Source organism: Melozone crissalis, unplaced genomic scaffold (genome assembly GCF_028551555.1).
Source record: "Melozone crissalis strain CALT ecotype California unplaced genomic scaffold, PUWL_Pcris_2 ptg000029l_1, whole genome shotgun sequence".
Taxonomy (NCBI): Eukaryota; Metazoa; Chordata; class Aves; order Passeriformes; family Passerellidae; genus Melozone; species Melozone crissalis.
This window is the reverse complement of record NW_026535807.1, coordinates 15721254-15735585: the sequence shown is the minus strand read 5'-3', so window position 1 is coordinate 15735585 and position 14332 is coordinate 15721254. Positions and strand designations below refer to the sequence as shown.

The following is a 14332-nucleotide window of genomic DNA, read 5'->3' as shown; positions in this document are numbered from 1 at the left end:
CGGGCCGCGGCGCGGGCTTCGATTGGCTGGGGGGGCTGTCCATCAGTACTAAGGCCCGCCCCGCCGCGCTGCGGCGCCCTGAGTGGCGGGAAGTGCTGTCGCTCAATGTGAGGGCCCGCCCCCCGCGCAGCCCTGTGACTCCGCGGGAGCGGAGCTACGGTGGCCGGCGGGGCTGGGCCGGGGCTCGGCCGCTCGCGTCCCGCCATGGGTGGCCGCATCGAGTGCGTGTTCTTCAGCGAGTTCCACCCCACGCTCGGGCCCAAAATCACCTACCAGGTGCGGGGCGAGCCGCCCGGGGCCCGCGGCGGGGGCTGGAACTGGACCGTCGGGGAAGGGAGCACAGGGACAGGGGTGGTGGGCTCTCCCAGGAGCGGGACGCGCTTGGCTGGAACGGAGCCTCCTGTGCCGCCGCAGGTCCCCGAGGACTTCATCTCCCGGGAGCTGTTTGACACCATCCAGGTGTACGTGATCACCAAGCCCGAGCTGCAGAACAAGCTGATCACCGTGTGAGTGCGGGCAGAGCCTCGTCCCTGTCCGGGAGCCACTGTCCCGGCGGGCCCGGTGCGGGGCACAGCTCGGTGCGGGGCACAGCTCGGTGCGGAGCAGCTCGGTGCTGTGGCACTGCCAGCGCTGGGCTCCTGTCCCGGGGTCAGCAGGGTCACTGCGGTGTCCCAGGTACCCCTGCACAGGGTGGGCGGTCACATTTGGAGTGGCTGGTGCTGCATCTGCTGCTCCACCAGCCTTAAATGCAGGAAGGTCAGACCAGTCAGGAGGGCTGTGCTGCTTTCCAAAGCAAACTGTTTCCTCTTCTGAGGACTCTTTCCTCCCCACTCCCCCTTCAGACTGTGATTTGCACTCTGGGCATGAGGGCTTAGGCACCATTTTTCCTGCAATATAAAGAAGCCCCTACCTGCAGAGCTGGCTGTGAGCCCTCCCTGTGGGGGACTGGAGACTGCCTGAGGGCGCAGGTGCAGGTGACAGGTGTCCCCACAGGACGGCCATGGAAAAGAAGCTGATTGGCTGCCCCGTGTGCATCGAGCACAAGAAGTACAGCAGGAACGCTCTGCTCTTCAACCTGGGCTTCGTGTGCGATGCCAGAGCCAAGGCCTGCGCGCTGGAGCCCATTGTCAAGAAGCTGGCTGGGTACCTCACCACCCTCGAGGTGAGGCTGGGCATGGCCAGGCTGCCTCCCCACCCACCCACAGAGCCTGGGCACCTCTGCAGGGTCCTGGGGCACGTGGGGGCCGCTGAGCATTGCTGGGACAGGGCTGGATTTACACTGAGGAGGGGATTGTGCTGCTGCTTTCCTACAGATCAGATCAGTTCTAAAGGGGAACAGGATCTGGGCTGCTGTAGCCAGTAATCCTGGGGGGAGCAGCTGACTTGACTTTCTGCTCTCTTCAGCTGGAAAGTGGATTCATCTCCAACGAGGAGAGCAAACAGAAGCTGGTTCCCATCATGACCATCCTGCTGGAAGAGCTGAATGCCAAAGGGAAGTGCACCCTGCCCATAGGTATGTCGAGAACAGGGCTGTGCTGGGAGACAGCTGGGCCATTCCCTGCCCAGGTTGGCTCTGCCTGTGCTTCTCCCTGCAGCTTTCTGCCTGTCTGTGCTTGGATCTGGGGGTGTCTGAGCCAGCCTTGCCCTAACTGGCTCCAAGGGATGGGGTTATGGGCTGCAAACACCTTGTTCTATGTGACATTGTGGTGTGCTGGGATTGATGGTTGCAGGCTCCTGAGGGAGCACTGTTTTGCACAGAGACTGAGCCTTCCCCTTTTCCCGAGCAGATGAGTCCAACACCATCCACCTGAAGGTGATTGAGCAGCGCCCAGACCCCCCCATCGTGCAGGAGTACGATGTCCCTGTCTTCACCCAGGACAAGGATGACTTCTTCAACTCCCAGTGGGATCTCACCACGCAGCAGGTCTGTGTGATTAACACTTTGATGGGGATCTGTTTCCAGACCACTGGGGGAGTTGGGCTGTCCTGGAGATCCCCACATTGATGAGCACAGTTTGGTGCTGCCCTTGGCTTTGTGCTTGAGCCTGTGAGCAAATCATTCACCAGCCCAAGGATAAAGCACACCTGGGGATGGAGCCTGCCCATCCCAGCTGCCCCCAGATCCAGGAGAGCTGCTTGGGCTTCAGGCTGATGCCTCAGTGCTCTCTGCCCTTTCCCTCCTGCCTCTCCCTCCCAGATCCTGCCCTACATCGATGGATTCCGGCATGTCCAGAAGATCTCAGCTGAGGCTGACGTGGAGCTGAACCTGGTGCGCATCGCTGTGCAGAACCTGCTGTGAGTGAGTGCCCCTGTGCAGAACCTGCTGTGAGTGAGTGCCCCCCGTGCAGGGCCTGCTGTGAGTGAGTGCCCCCCGTGCAGAACCTGCTGTGAGTGAGTGTCCCCATGCCAGGCTGCCCAGCCCGGGGGGGGTGGGGGCTGCCACAGGGCTCCTCTCACCCTTCCCTGTCCCTCTGCAGGTACTACGGGGTCGTCACTCTCGTCTCCATACTCCAGGTGGGTCGGCCCGTGGGGCAGTGAGGGGATTTGGGCAGCGGCAGGGTTGGGGTGGGCCAGGCCTGTCTGTCACAGCTGCAGCTGAGCAGAGCTGCTCTTCCATCACCCTCCAGTACTCCAATGTCTACTGCACCACACCCAAGGTCCAGGACCTGGTGGATGACAAGTGCCTCCAGGAAGAGTGTCTGTCCTATGTCACCAAACAAGGTACAGTGACGCTGCCTGGGGATGCTGGCCCAGGCAGGGGGACAGGGCAGCTGAGTGGTGACTTGTCCTTGCAGGGCACAAGCGAGCCAGCCTCAGGGATGTCTTCCAGCTGTACTGCGGGCTGAGCCCTGGCACCACCGTGCGAGACCTCATCTCCCGCTACACCCTCCAGCTCCAGAGGGTGGATGAGAGGTCAGAGCCCTCCTAATCACACCCTGAGGGCAGTGGTGGCACTGGGGGTGGCAGAGACAGCAGGAAGTACCAACCCTGTGTCTGTAGGGTAGGAAATGTGAGGCAGTGGTGGGGCGTGTGGAACAGAAGGGAATGTGGGGAGCTGGGCCATTTGGCACCTTGGCATTGTGTTCCCATATCTTTGCTCCTCATCCCCAGGAGGCTGATCCAGTTTGGTTTGATGAAGGGCCTGATCCGGCGGCTGCAGAAATACCCAGTCAAGGTGGCCCGGGATGAGCGCAGCCACCCCGCCCGACTGTACACGGGCTGCCACAGCTACGACGAGATCTGCTGCAAGACTGGTACGGATCCACAGGATCCTCTGCTCCGTGTGTGTGTGCCCCAGGGGGACACGGCCATGTCTGCCTGCCCTGGGCTGCTGGGGGACACGGCCATGTCTGCCTGCCTACAGCCAGGCACCGGCCCTGGGTTCTTGCCCCTTTGGGAGCCTTCAGGCTGCAGGGAGACGGGACTGTGGGCCAGGCTCTTCTCCAAGCCAGGCTGCCAAGCCCATGTTGCCTGTGGCAGGGCTTGGGGACCTCACCCAGCCTCTGACACTGCTGCCAGGTGCCCCACTGACAGGTACTAACACCCCAATATCTTATTCCCCAGGCATGAGTTACAAGGAGCTGGATGAGCGCCTGGAGAACGACCCCAACATCATCGTGTGCTGGAAGTGACGCACTGATAGCCCTCTCTAGAGCTGTGTCCCCTCACGCATCCCCGCTGTGTCCCTCGCTGTCCCCGCCGCGTGTCCCCGCTGGCCGCGGCCGCTCCTCCGCGCCGCCACGGGGCAGCACAGCCCGCCCCGCTCCGCTGCCGCCGGCCCGCCCCGAGTCCCCCGCGCCGCCAGGGGGCGCTGTGGGCGGCGCCGTTGCCACAGCGACCCACACGCCATGGCCGCCGTGCCCGGGCCGCTGCCGCCCGCCGAGGCCGAGGCGCTGGTGCGAGCCCTGCAGGGCTCCGAGCTGCGCGACATCGGCGGGCAGGGGTGCGGGGACACGGCCATGGGGTGTTTGTAGGGGGAGAACATGAAAGAGGGACTTTAAATGTAGGGGGTCCCTTTTGGGGCTGTGGGAGCACAGGAGGGGGCCCTGTTTGGGGCCTTCCCAGGGGTCACAGTGGGGGTAACGGGGGTTCCCAGAAGGTTTTGGGTAGACAGGAGGAGTCCTGGTTCTGAGGTGGGCTGAGAGAAGGGGCTGCAGTTCTGGAGTGTTCCTGGAAGGACTGGGGGAGATTGGAGGGCCCCGGGTGAGGAGGAGTCCCAAACTCTGGGTGTCTGTGAGGGTGGGGGTGATGGAGGGGCTCCCCCTGGTTCTGTGCTGTCCCTGCTGACAAAGGGTGCTGTGGGGGCAGCAGGGCTGTCCAGGGGAGGTGCAGCCCCGGCTCAGGGCACACACAGCATGGGGCTGGGGTTACAGAGCAGGTTCCCTGCCTGAGGGACCCTCGCAGGGCAGCCCCCAGAGCTCTGTGGCACTGGTGTCCCGCTGGCTGCCCCCCAGATGGCTTCGGCAGCACGAGTACGTGGAGAAGCTCAACATGCACGGCATCCTGAGCGCCTCAGCGGGCCAGGAGCAGCTCCTCACCGAGCTGCTGGTCAGCCATGCCAAGGTGAGCCTCCCTGGGTGCAGGAGTGATCCCCATGCTGGCCCTCAGCCTCCAGCTGGGCTCGCCCTGTGGGCAGTGTGTGCAATTTTGGAATAAAATGCTGAATAATGTGTTATGTCTCTGGAAAAGGCGTTTGACTGGTGGTGTGCCAGTTTGGTTTTTCAAAAAATTAAAGGTCGAGCTGTGGTATTTCTACTTGCTGGTGTCTGGTTTCTCTCATGGAGGTTGTTTTGGTCTCCTTGATGCACTGGTTCCTCCAGCTGCAGATCTCTGCCCTATGCCTGAGGGGGACTGGGACCCCTCAGGCTGTGAGGTTGCCTGGACCTGGCCAGCTCCTTGGGGTCACCTTCCCCCTCTGCAGCCCCAGGAGCTGTGCCCTGCTGTGAGGAGCTGCTGGCTGCTGAGCTGAAAGAGTTCAGACTGTGCCCCAGGGCCACCCTCCTCCTTGGGTGACTCCAGTGGGGCTGACTGGTTCCCCCTGCAGCCCTGGTCTGAAAGGCCTCACTTCCCCATCCCTTCCCTGTCCAGATTCCTGTTCTCATTGGGGAGCTGATCTCTGTGGAGATCTGGAAGCACAAGGTCTTCCCCGTGCTGTGCCGGCTGCAGGACTTCAAGCCGAGGAGCACCTTCCCCATCTACGTGGTGGTGAGTACAGGGGGTGCTGGGAACCAGCCTGCAAATGGGGCAGGCACAGCTCTGCTGGAAAATAAATGTCACCCTGAAGGTCTCGGGGCTGAGGTGGGCAGTGGGACACAGGGAGAAGGGCCTGGTTTCCCAAAATCCATACAAGCCCGTGGCCTTGCCCCAGGAGGGACAGGGACTCACTCCCAGGGCAGCTTGGCTTTGTGGAGAGCTGTCCCCTCTGTGATCCAACACAGGGGCTTGCAGGGGCTGCTGGGTGCAGCAAAAGCCATTCCTGAGGCAGCTGTGCTCCTGGCTGTGGCTCCCAGTGCTGCCCCTGCTCCCTGGGGGGCTTTTCCCCCTCTGAGCACTGTTTTTCTCTAGCCAGAGGCACTCCAGTGTTATGTGCCTCTGGGCTAACAAAAATGTAACTTTTTATTACTGAGCTCCTGGGTACAGTGGTCCCTTGAGCCATTCTTGGCAAGGGAGTGATCTCCAGATCTGGGCTTCCTTGCAGAGGGATGCAGCCCTTGAGCTAAGGGAACATCTGCCTGAGGCTTGGAGGTTTTAACCCATTTTCAGTCCAGAGTAACACCCTGCAGGGGCAAGGTGGTGTTTTCCCTGAGCAGCCAATTGCCTCAGGGCAGCTATGCCATAGCTCCCAGTCCTGGACAGGGCTGTGTGCCCCAGTCCCAGGGCCTGCAGGAGCACAGCCCTGCAGAGCACTGCCCCAGCTCAGGCACTGGCTCTGTTCTGTGCCAGAGCTGCAGCGTGCCCGAGGGCAGTGGCTGTCCTGCCCTGCAGCACTGGCTGAGCCCTGCCTGCTGGGAAGTGTGGCCCTCCATTGGCATGCTGGAGTGTCACAGGCATGTCAGCATAAATATCAACATGAACTGCATGAACTGGAGCTGTTTTGAAGGTTGCATCACTTGTGTTCTTCTCTTTGGCCACAGCTACATAAGCAGCTTCTCAGAAGAGCCCTTTTCCCTGTCCCAGTGCTGCTCCACTGTCACTCACTGTTGCCATTCTCCTCCCACAGCTGCACCACGAAGCCTCCATCATCAACCTCCTGGAGACGGTGTTCTTTCACAAGGTGAGAGGTTCGGCTTTCCCAGGTGGGAAGCCCCTGGGATGGAACACTGAGGACTGAGCTGTGTGAGCCCCTTGTGGCTGTGCAGGAGATCTGCGAGTCAGCCGAGGACAGCATCCTGGACCTGATCGATTACTGCCACCGCAAGCTGACCCTGCTGGCAGCTCGGAGCACCGCGGCCCCAGCAGCGACCTCAGCAGAGCTCCGTGCTGAGCCTCTGGCCAGCCCCTCGTCCATGCAGGTCAGGAGAAAGCCCTGGAGCTCCCTGGGCACATGGAGGCCGTTCCATGGGTGGCAGCCCCGGCACCTCCTGCCCACCTCGGGGTGTCTGGTGCTTCCCTGTGCCTGTGGCTGCATCCACCCCCCTCCACCCTGCCCTGCCTGCTGCTAGTGCCAGCCTGAGGCTTCCTGCAGGACATGCTGGGGAGTTGATGGGCAAAGTATTCAGTAGAGGGGTTTGGCCATTTGCTGTCGCTCCTGGAAGCTGTGTAGATATCTCTCCTTGAAGTTTGGGAAGCCACCCCGGGTCAGGCTGCCAGTACAGCCAGCCAGGTTAACCATGAGAGAGTTCTCCTAACAACCAGGAATTGTCCTCATGTCCTTCCCCCAGCTTCCTTTATTCCCTGAGAAACACCTCCTTGATCCCAGAGCTTTCCCAGGCAGCTATTCCCAGGCTGGCACACACACCCCTTCCCAGAGCAGGAGCTGCCTTTGCTGCTCCCCAGCACCTGGAGCTGCACAGCAGGAGCAGTGTCTGGGAGAGCAGGGCTAAAGGCAGAGCCTGGACCTCCCCTCCATCCTTTGGCTTGCTGCCCAAGCACATACTTCTCTCTCAGAAAAGGGAAGGAAGTGGAGGGATCTGGAGCACAATAGGGATGTTTTCCAGGAAATGTTTTCCCAGCTGGGGAGGGGAAAGGGGTGCCTCTGTTACTGCTTTTGACACGAACACAAAAACCCAGGCCTTTTCTAGCCAATAGGACTCTCAAAAGCACTCATCTTCCAGAGAGCCTGGTTTCCTCTGATTCATTCCAGCCTCTCCTGACCCTGTGTACAATAACCCCTGTGAAAAAGCTGTTCCTGCCATCTCCTGGGCTGTGGAGCCTGTTGTCCTTTGGAGCTGTGTATGGTGGTAACCCCTGTTCTGTTGTCCCCTTGACAAAAGGCAGTCTCTGTCTCAAGGCAGCAGAGATGAGGTCTGGGTACAAGGAGGAGCTGTGGGACAAACCTCACTAGGGCAGTTTGGAGAGGAGGAGGCAGGGAAGAGCCCACAGGGCTCTCTTAGTAACTGTGGGGCACCAGCACAGGGAGCACAGAGCTGCTGCCCACAGAAATCTGGACAGCAACTGCTGCAGTGGCTTTTTGGAGAAATACAGGAAGCTGAGGTCAGAGCTCTGCTCATCAAGTGTGAGCTGCATCTGGGACTGAGAGAAGCTCTGCCCAAGCCAGGGAGAAGGACTTGGCACTTCTGAGAATGGGCCTGCCCTGGTCTCAGAGAGGCTAAGCCAGAGTGCTCAGGCTGATGGGGATGAGGGGAAGGGAAGGACCTGGGTGCCTGCAGAGCATGGTACAGCTGGGGGCTGGGATAACCACAGCAGATATTCGAGTTGGCTGTTCCCAAGCTGGAGGGAAGAGGCACATCCAGGAGGGGTGGATGCAGGACTGCAGCTGCACCAGGGCCAAGCTTCTCCTTCCTCTTCCTCCTCCTCTGGTTCCTCTGCTGATCATGCAGCTCCTCCCTCCTTCAACCCTCACAGGTCTCTGCAGGGCCATGGGCCACAAGATGGTCCCAGAAAGGGGGAGAGGCAGAATTTGGGGCCAGCCTCTTTCAGGGGGTGTTCCTGTGCAGGAGCACTGCAGTCAGTAGCCACCCATGACCTGTTAGGGACAGGGACATGAGGGAAGAGCAGCTCCGGGCTGCAAGCACTTCTGTGGCTGTGCTGGCAAACAGGCAGTGCTGGCACAGTGGAGACAAGAAACTTTTTCAGGGCTGTTTTCCTACCCAGACTGTGGTTACCAGTGCAGTCAACAGCCTGCCTCTCTGTAGCTCCTGGGAAATGGGGCCTGAAATCCCAACCAAGGCTGCTGCTGTCCCTCCACAGGAGCTGCAGAAGCAGGCAGAGGTGATGGAGTTTGAGATTTCCCTGAAGGCCCTGTCTGTGCTGCGCTTCATCACTGACCATCTGGACAGGTAGGGCCCAGGAGCAGCAGCAGAGGATGTGCCCAGCTCTGTGGATGGGATTCCTGTGGGGTCAGGAGGACCCCTGGACCCCCCTCAGCAACTTCACAGTGGCAGTGGCACTGTGCTCTGGGAGGAAACACAGCAGCAATCCACCCTGCTCCATGCTACTCCTGGGAACTCAGATCATTGTTCCTCTCCTGCCTCTCCCAGCTGCCTCAGGGAGCATTTGTAGACACAAATTCTGGCATTAATCTGTTAGTGCCATTTCTCCGTTTCTGTCAAATCTCCAGTCTGCCCCTGAGTGCCCTGACACGGATGCTGAACACCCACAACCTGCCCTGCCTCCTTGTTGAGCTGGTGGAACACTGCCCCTGGAGCTGCTGGGAAGCAGGTATGGATCATGCCCCTGGTCTCTGGGACACTGTGCTGGATGTGCATCCCCTGGGATCTGCTGTGGGAGCCCCTGCGGAGCTGTTCCCCCTCTGCCCTCCCTCCAGCTCCTCAGTGCTCCCTCCTGGAGCTGTTCAGCTCTGAGCAGCTGCAGCACAGCTGGGCTGGGAACCTGGCAGTGCTCCCAAACAAAGGCTGATCCTCACACAGGGCTGGGTCTCTGAGTGATCACAGCCAGCACTGGAGTGTAGCACCTCAGCCAGCCCCACGTGCTCCTCTGAGGAGTGTTCTGCACACAGAAACACCAGTACCCATCCCAGCTTCTCTGCACCTTTTGGGGCAGCACTCTCTAGAGCCAGATGGGCTCTCCCCCAGGCAGCAAACATTGCTCTGATTGTGCTGCTGATCCCTGAGCTTCACTCTTGCCAAAGGCCCCTGATCAGGCTGTGCCCATTGGCTATGGTAACCCCAGCTCTGCAGCCAGGCAAGGCCCCCAGAGCCCCCCAGGCTGCCCCTGCCTCCCTGGGCCGTGGGAACCGCTCGGGGCAGGGCAGGAAGAGCTGCAGGGAGCAGGGGCTGTGCCTGCCCAGAGCAGCCCAGCTGGCTGCAGGAGCTTTCCTCTTTCCTGCAGCCACAAACACATCCCTGCTCCCTGCCTGTGTGCTGGGGCTGTGAGAGGGAGCTTTGATCAGGGCCCTGAGGGAGGGACTGCAAAGAGACGAGCACAAAGGCATTTCCAGGCTGTGCAGATGCAGGGTCACATCCTGCTCCATCCCCTAGAGCCACACAGTAGCTGTTGGAGCTTTTGTCATATCTGTTGTAGTCATGCTGCTTCTGGCTTTGCCTGACAGAGGAAACTTGAGAAGAGTGGCCATGCTGGTACCCCAAAATGGGTCTCTGCACCCACTCTGTTGTGTTGCCCACCAGTGCTCTACACTCCTGGCCAAGTACAGAGGGAGATGTCTCAGGAATCTTTTGTTCCTGCCACAGCAATACTGGTTTCATACATGTCTTTTCTGCTTTTCATGGTCTCTAATATTTTGCCTCAGTACCAAGTTGGCTGCTGTGTGGAGCAAAGGGTGGGAAAACTGAGGCAGAGGGTGAAGCGAGGCAGGGAGCGCAGGCCAGCATCCCCCTTCTGAGCTCTCTTCCCCCAGGCAGCACTGTGTCTCCCTGTCCTTCTGTCCCTCAGGCAAGCTGAAGAAGTTTGAGAATGGCACGTGGCACATGGTGCCCCCTGAGGAGCAGGGGAAGATGACCAAGCTGGATGGGCAGGTGTGGCTTGCCCTGCTGAACCTGCTGCTCAGCCCCGAGTGCCAGCGCAAATACCGCTGCGATGGCTTCAACAAGAGCCAGCTCCTCAAGGTAGGACCCTGCAGCACCTGGGGGGCCTGGCCAGCACTGGGCACCCCCAGATATCTGTGCCCATCCTCACTGAGGGCTCCAGGAGCCAGTGGTGTGAGGACAGCAGGTCTGTCACTGCAGCAGCAGCAGCAAAGCCTGTGTGTGTGAGTGCACCTCATGAGACCCCCTATTGGTGCCCCTGCCCCTCACAGCCCTGCTCTTGCCCTGCTGCATCCCCAGCTCTCACTCCCTTGTTCTGACCCCTCTCCTTTCACTTTTGTCCCCGCTCCATGGCCACAGCTCCGTGCATTCCTGACAGATGTCCTCATTGACCAGCTGCCCAACCTGGTGGAGATGCAGAGATTTCTGAGTTACCTCGCAGTGACAGACCCTGCTCCTCCCAAAAAGGATCTCATCTTGGAGCAGGTATCCTGTGGCTTTTCCTTCACCCACCCCTACAGCTGCTCTGGATTAAGCCTGATGGCTCCCTACCCTTTTTTTCTTCCACCAAGTTCAGCCCTGGAGTGATGATCCCCTGGAAAAGCAGCCAAGTACCCGTTTCAGTTACACCCTTATTGCCAGCAAAGCTGCTGTGGCTGATGTCAGAGCCTTGTCCTGCCCTGCAGTGGCCAAGCAATCACATCTAAAAGCATAAATGCTGGGTTATAAACAGCTCTCAGCTCACACTGAGCCCCTGGGATGGCAGCTGTGTGGGGCAGACATGGGCACTGGCTTGTTTGGACAATTAACTCTTCATTTGACATTTATCAGTGTTTTCCTGGAGAATTCTGGACTCCCCAGGGAAGTTCCCTTTTACAGCCCTGGTCTGAGGCTGCTTGGCACACTTGTACAGAGGGACATCATGATCTGGTAATAGAATCTGGAGTTAAACTGGTCCCAGCTGGTGTCTGGGCCTTTGGGAGTTTGGCCATGATGGTCTTTCAACAGCCAAGAGGTTCTTGGGGGTTTTAATTCATGTGGTGGTAATCTCTGGAGAAAAGTGTTTTTATGTGTTTCTACTGCCTTCTTGTGAGCTGAGGGGAGAAACTGAGTGTGGGGGAAGACCTGCAGAGAGGCTGCTGAGAAGAACTGGGAGCACAGAGGCTCTTCCCCACTGCCAGAGGCTCCCACAGCACTTCCTGGAGGAGATGGGTCTGTTGGGCAGTGGCTGTCTGGGCTGTCCCCAGTGGGAGCACGCTGTCCCCAGTGGGAGCACGCTGTCCCCGTCCCAGCTGGCTGTGTGGCCTGGCAGGAGGGTGCTGTGCCCTGTCAGAGGTGCTGTGGCTGAGCTGGAGGCATGGCCCAGGCTGGGAGCTGGGGCTGGGGAAGCTGCAGACTGGCAGCTGAGCTGTTGGGGCTGGGGATGGCAGCAGGGGGGATGGAGGTGGACATGGATTCACACCCCGTGCCTTGACTGCCAGCGTGTTGGTGGCCCAGTGACAAGCAGCTGCCCTGCTGGGGACCTCCTCCAGCCCTCACCAGGCTGCTGCCCTTCTCCATAGCTCTGCTTTTGTGCCAGTGCTGCTCCTGCCCCTGCCAAGGCTGGTGCTGAGCCCAGGGCAGGCAGTGGGAAGCACACACATGGGCTCCCTGCTCTGTTCAGAGAGTGCTGAACTCACTCCTTGTTGCTGAGCCAAGCTAAGGAAAGGCCTTTTTTCCATTTGCCTGCTCCCAGAGCAGCCTCCTCCCATTCCTTGGCTATTTTTACCCTGCTGGAGAAGGCAGTGCTGTTTGAAGCAGCATGGTCCCCTCCAGAGGCTGAGCTGGGCACGCTGCTCTTGGCTGGGATGTTCCTCTGGCTGTCCAGCCCTTCCCCGTTCGTTCATTTTCAGGGAAGTGACGAGCGGAAAAATCTGCTCAGACCAACGGCCCTGGAGCACGGGGTTCACACCACTGCCACACACAGGGTGCTGAGCTCCCAGGGCTTCCTTCTCAGCAGCCCAGGCCTCCAGGCTGAGCACCCATTCCCAACTGCACCCCAAAGGTTTGGCCTTGTTTCACCTCAGTGCCCGCTGATGGTGGATCTGTCCCCTCCGTGTACCCAAAAGCACACCCTGAGCACCTCTGCCTCTGCTTGCCCTCCTGGAGGGCTGTGCTTCTTGTGCTCAGGCCTGGCTGCCTTCTCCCCAAACCACAGCACCCTTTTCAGGCTGTTAGCACCTCTTCCTCCTGCCCTGCCTCTCCCACCAGGTTCCTGTCATCTGGGACCATATCCTCAAGAAGAACTCAGGGAAGTGGGAGGCCATTGCCAAGCACCAGGTGAAGCATGCCTTCAGCCCCACTGATGAGGAGCTGAAGCTGCAGGCACGCAGGTGAGGCTGGGGCAGGTGTGCAGAGTGCCCAGTGGGGCCATGAGCAGGGCTGGGGCCCAGCACTGGGAGCACAGAGGGGTCTGTGGCACTGCCTGGAGATGTCCCCTCAGTGGCAGGGTGCAGCAGGGACAGCTCATTGCCTGTAAGCAGCCTCACCCCTGTCTGCCTGCACAGGTGGGCACAGACCTACAGCCTGGACATCTTGGAGGCTCTGGCCCCTGACAAGCCCCGCTGCAGGGTGTGTGGGGCAGAGGCAGCCAAGCGCTGCTCTCGCTGCCGGAACGAGTGGTACTGCTCACGGTAAGGGAGCCCTGCCACCCTCCTGGGGCCCCTGCAGCCCCCCCAGTGCTCCCCAGAGCACCACAGGTCTCACTGGGGAATGCCAAGGAAAGCCAGTGGTCCCACCACTGCTCAGCACCACCAGCTTTCTGCTGGCCATGTACCTTCCCAAACCTTGTGGGGAGGCTGATGTGCTGGGCTGCTGGGGGAGGAGGTGCTGGTGAGGGTTGTGTTGCAGCTGCGAGGTGCTGAGCTGCCTCTGCCCACAGTGGCAGCAGTGACAGGCTGGGTTTTCCGTGGTGACACTGCCTCCCTCCTCCCCACCTTGGTAGGAAAGCACCCATGACCCTGTGGGTGCAGGTGACAGGCTGGGATGAGGCAGCTGGGATGGTGGCGCTAAATTAAATCTCTGGTCCTGAACCATCTGGCAAGGTCTGGCGTTAAACCTTCTTAACCCCCAGGACTGGGGCCACATCCACCCCCCCTTGGTCTAATGCTGGGCTGTATCAGCTCTCCCCCAGCTCCCAGAGGGGTATGTGCTGGAATTTGTCCCTGGCTGCTTTGCCCCCAGGGACGGATGTGACTCCAGTGCCCTGAGAACAGCTTCCCCCTCTGCAGGGCATGCCAGGTGCAGCACTGGCAGAAGCACAAGCCTGCCTGTGACCTGATGGCCAAGGTGCCAAGTGTGGATGACCTGTAAGAAAAGAGGTGTCTGGCTTCTGGCCAATGGCTCAGAGAGGCAGAGATTCTCCCAGCATGCAGCCCAGAGCTGGAAAGAAGCTGGCAAAGGCCCCTTCTGCCTGCTCCCAGCCCCAGGCAGGGTCAGCCTCTCCTCTCCCACCACCCCACCGTGCTGCCTTCTCCAGTAAAACTCCTTGTGCATTCCACAGCTGCTTGGCTTTTGCTTTTTGTCTCCCAGCTGAAAGTAACAAACTGCTTCCTCCCCTCCCTTCCACAGTTAGAGGCATGTGTCCATTTTCCCCTCTGCAACAACAGAAATCCCAGAGAACCCAAAAAAGCCTATAAGGTTGGGGTTACCTTACTGCAGCTGGGGAGGGAAGGGAGTGAGAAGGCCCCTATGCTGCCTTTTACCATTGTTAGAGCAGCGTGGGGAGCAGAGGATGTGGTTTGCACGAGCCTCTTGCTGTGAGAAAGAGTTTCTTGGGTATTTGTCATCTCCCACCTTGCAGGGACCATTCACCCCATTTCCTCTCCCTTGATGTGATGTTAGCACCGAGGGCTCGGCCCCCTGCCCACCAGCATTGCCAGTAAACAGGGTGTACTGGTGGGGATGCCTTGGGGTGCATCCCCAGCCCTCACCGGTCAGCAGCTGCTGCCAAAGGGCTGCAGCCTTGGTGTGAGCACAGCTGGGAAAGGTTGGCCACGTCCTTTGGTTGGGAAAGGTTGGCACCCTGATGGGGTGCTGGAGAATCCCTGACACATAAAAATAGGCTTTGCACCAGGGCTGCTGCTGCAGGAGCCAGGAGCCGGCAGGAAACCATGTCGGTCCAGCTGCAGCCCCGGCGGAGCAGCCCCCGCTCGGAGCTCAATGAACTC

The 14332-nt window shown here is 59.9% G+C and overlaps 2 protein-coding genes across 3 annotated transcripts; both read left to right on the top strand.

Moving 5' to 3' along the window:
- The first annotated feature begins 168 nt into the window (after positions 1-168).
- On the top strand, positions 169-3710 carry NPRL2 (NPR2 like, GATOR1 complex subunit). 2 transcript variants are annotated; one of them, XM_054281069.1, is made up of 11 exons: positions 169-276; positions 415-506; positions 994-1162; positions 1405-1513; positions 1788-1924; positions 2198-2295; positions 2478-2514; positions 2658-2721; positions 2796-2913; positions 3112-3254; positions 3565-3710. In XM_054281069.1, exons 1-11 carry the CDS (start codon positions 205-207, stop codon positions 3630-3632), a joined length of 1107 nt encoding a protein of 368 aa, XP_054137044.1. In that variant the 5' UTR covers positions 169-204; the 3' UTR covers positions 3633-3710. The 2 variants fall into 2 exon arrangements, with proteins under 2 accessions (XP_054137044.1, XP_054137043.1); XM_054281068.1 differs by having other exon boundaries at positions 2628-2721.
- A 138-nt stretch (positions 3711-3848) lies between these two features.
- Positions 3849-13696, top strand: ZMYND10 (zinc finger MYND-type containing 10). The gene is made up of 12 exons (XM_054281037.1): positions 3849-3943; positions 4455-4563; positions 5089-5205; positions 6221-6274; positions 6360-6512; positions 8371-8459; positions 8741-8841; positions 10033-10205; positions 10485-10610; positions 12375-12496; positions 12671-12796; positions 13394-13696. Exons 1-12 carry the CDS (start codon positions 3849-3851, stop codon positions 13473-13475), a joined length of 1347 nt encoding a protein of 448 aa, XP_054137012.1. The 3' UTR covers positions 13476-13696.
- The last annotated feature ends 636 nt before the right edge of the window (positions 13697-14332 follow it).

Excerpts from the sequence above, each read along its gene's own strand:
- ZMYND10 (XM_054281037.1), top strand. The coding sequence starts at position 3,849 with ATGGCCGCCGTGCCCGGGCCGCTGCCGCCCGCCGAGGCCGAGGCGCTG. Across the intron at positions 3,944-4,454 it reads CGCGACATCGGCGGGCAGGG|ATGGCTTCGGCAGCACGAGT; the intron begins GTGCGGGGACAC and ends GCTGCCCCCCAG. Across the intron at positions 10,611-12,374 it reads AGGATCTCATCTTGGAGCAG|GTTCCTGTCATCTGGGACCA; the intron begins GTATCCTGTGGC and ends CTCTCCCACCAG.
- NPRL2 (XM_054281068.1), top strand. The coding sequence starts at position 205 with ATGGGTGGCCGCATCGAGTGCGTGTTCTTCAGCGAGTTCCACCCCACG. Across the intron at positions 1,514-1,787 it reads GAAGTGCACCCTGCCCATAG|ATGAGTCCAACACCATCCAC; the intron begins GTATGTCGAGAA and ends TTTCCCGAGCAG. Across the intron at positions 2,722-2,795 it reads GTCCTATGTCACCAAACAAG|GGCACAAGCGAGCCAGCCTC; the intron begins GTACAGTGACGC and ends TTGTCCTTGCAG.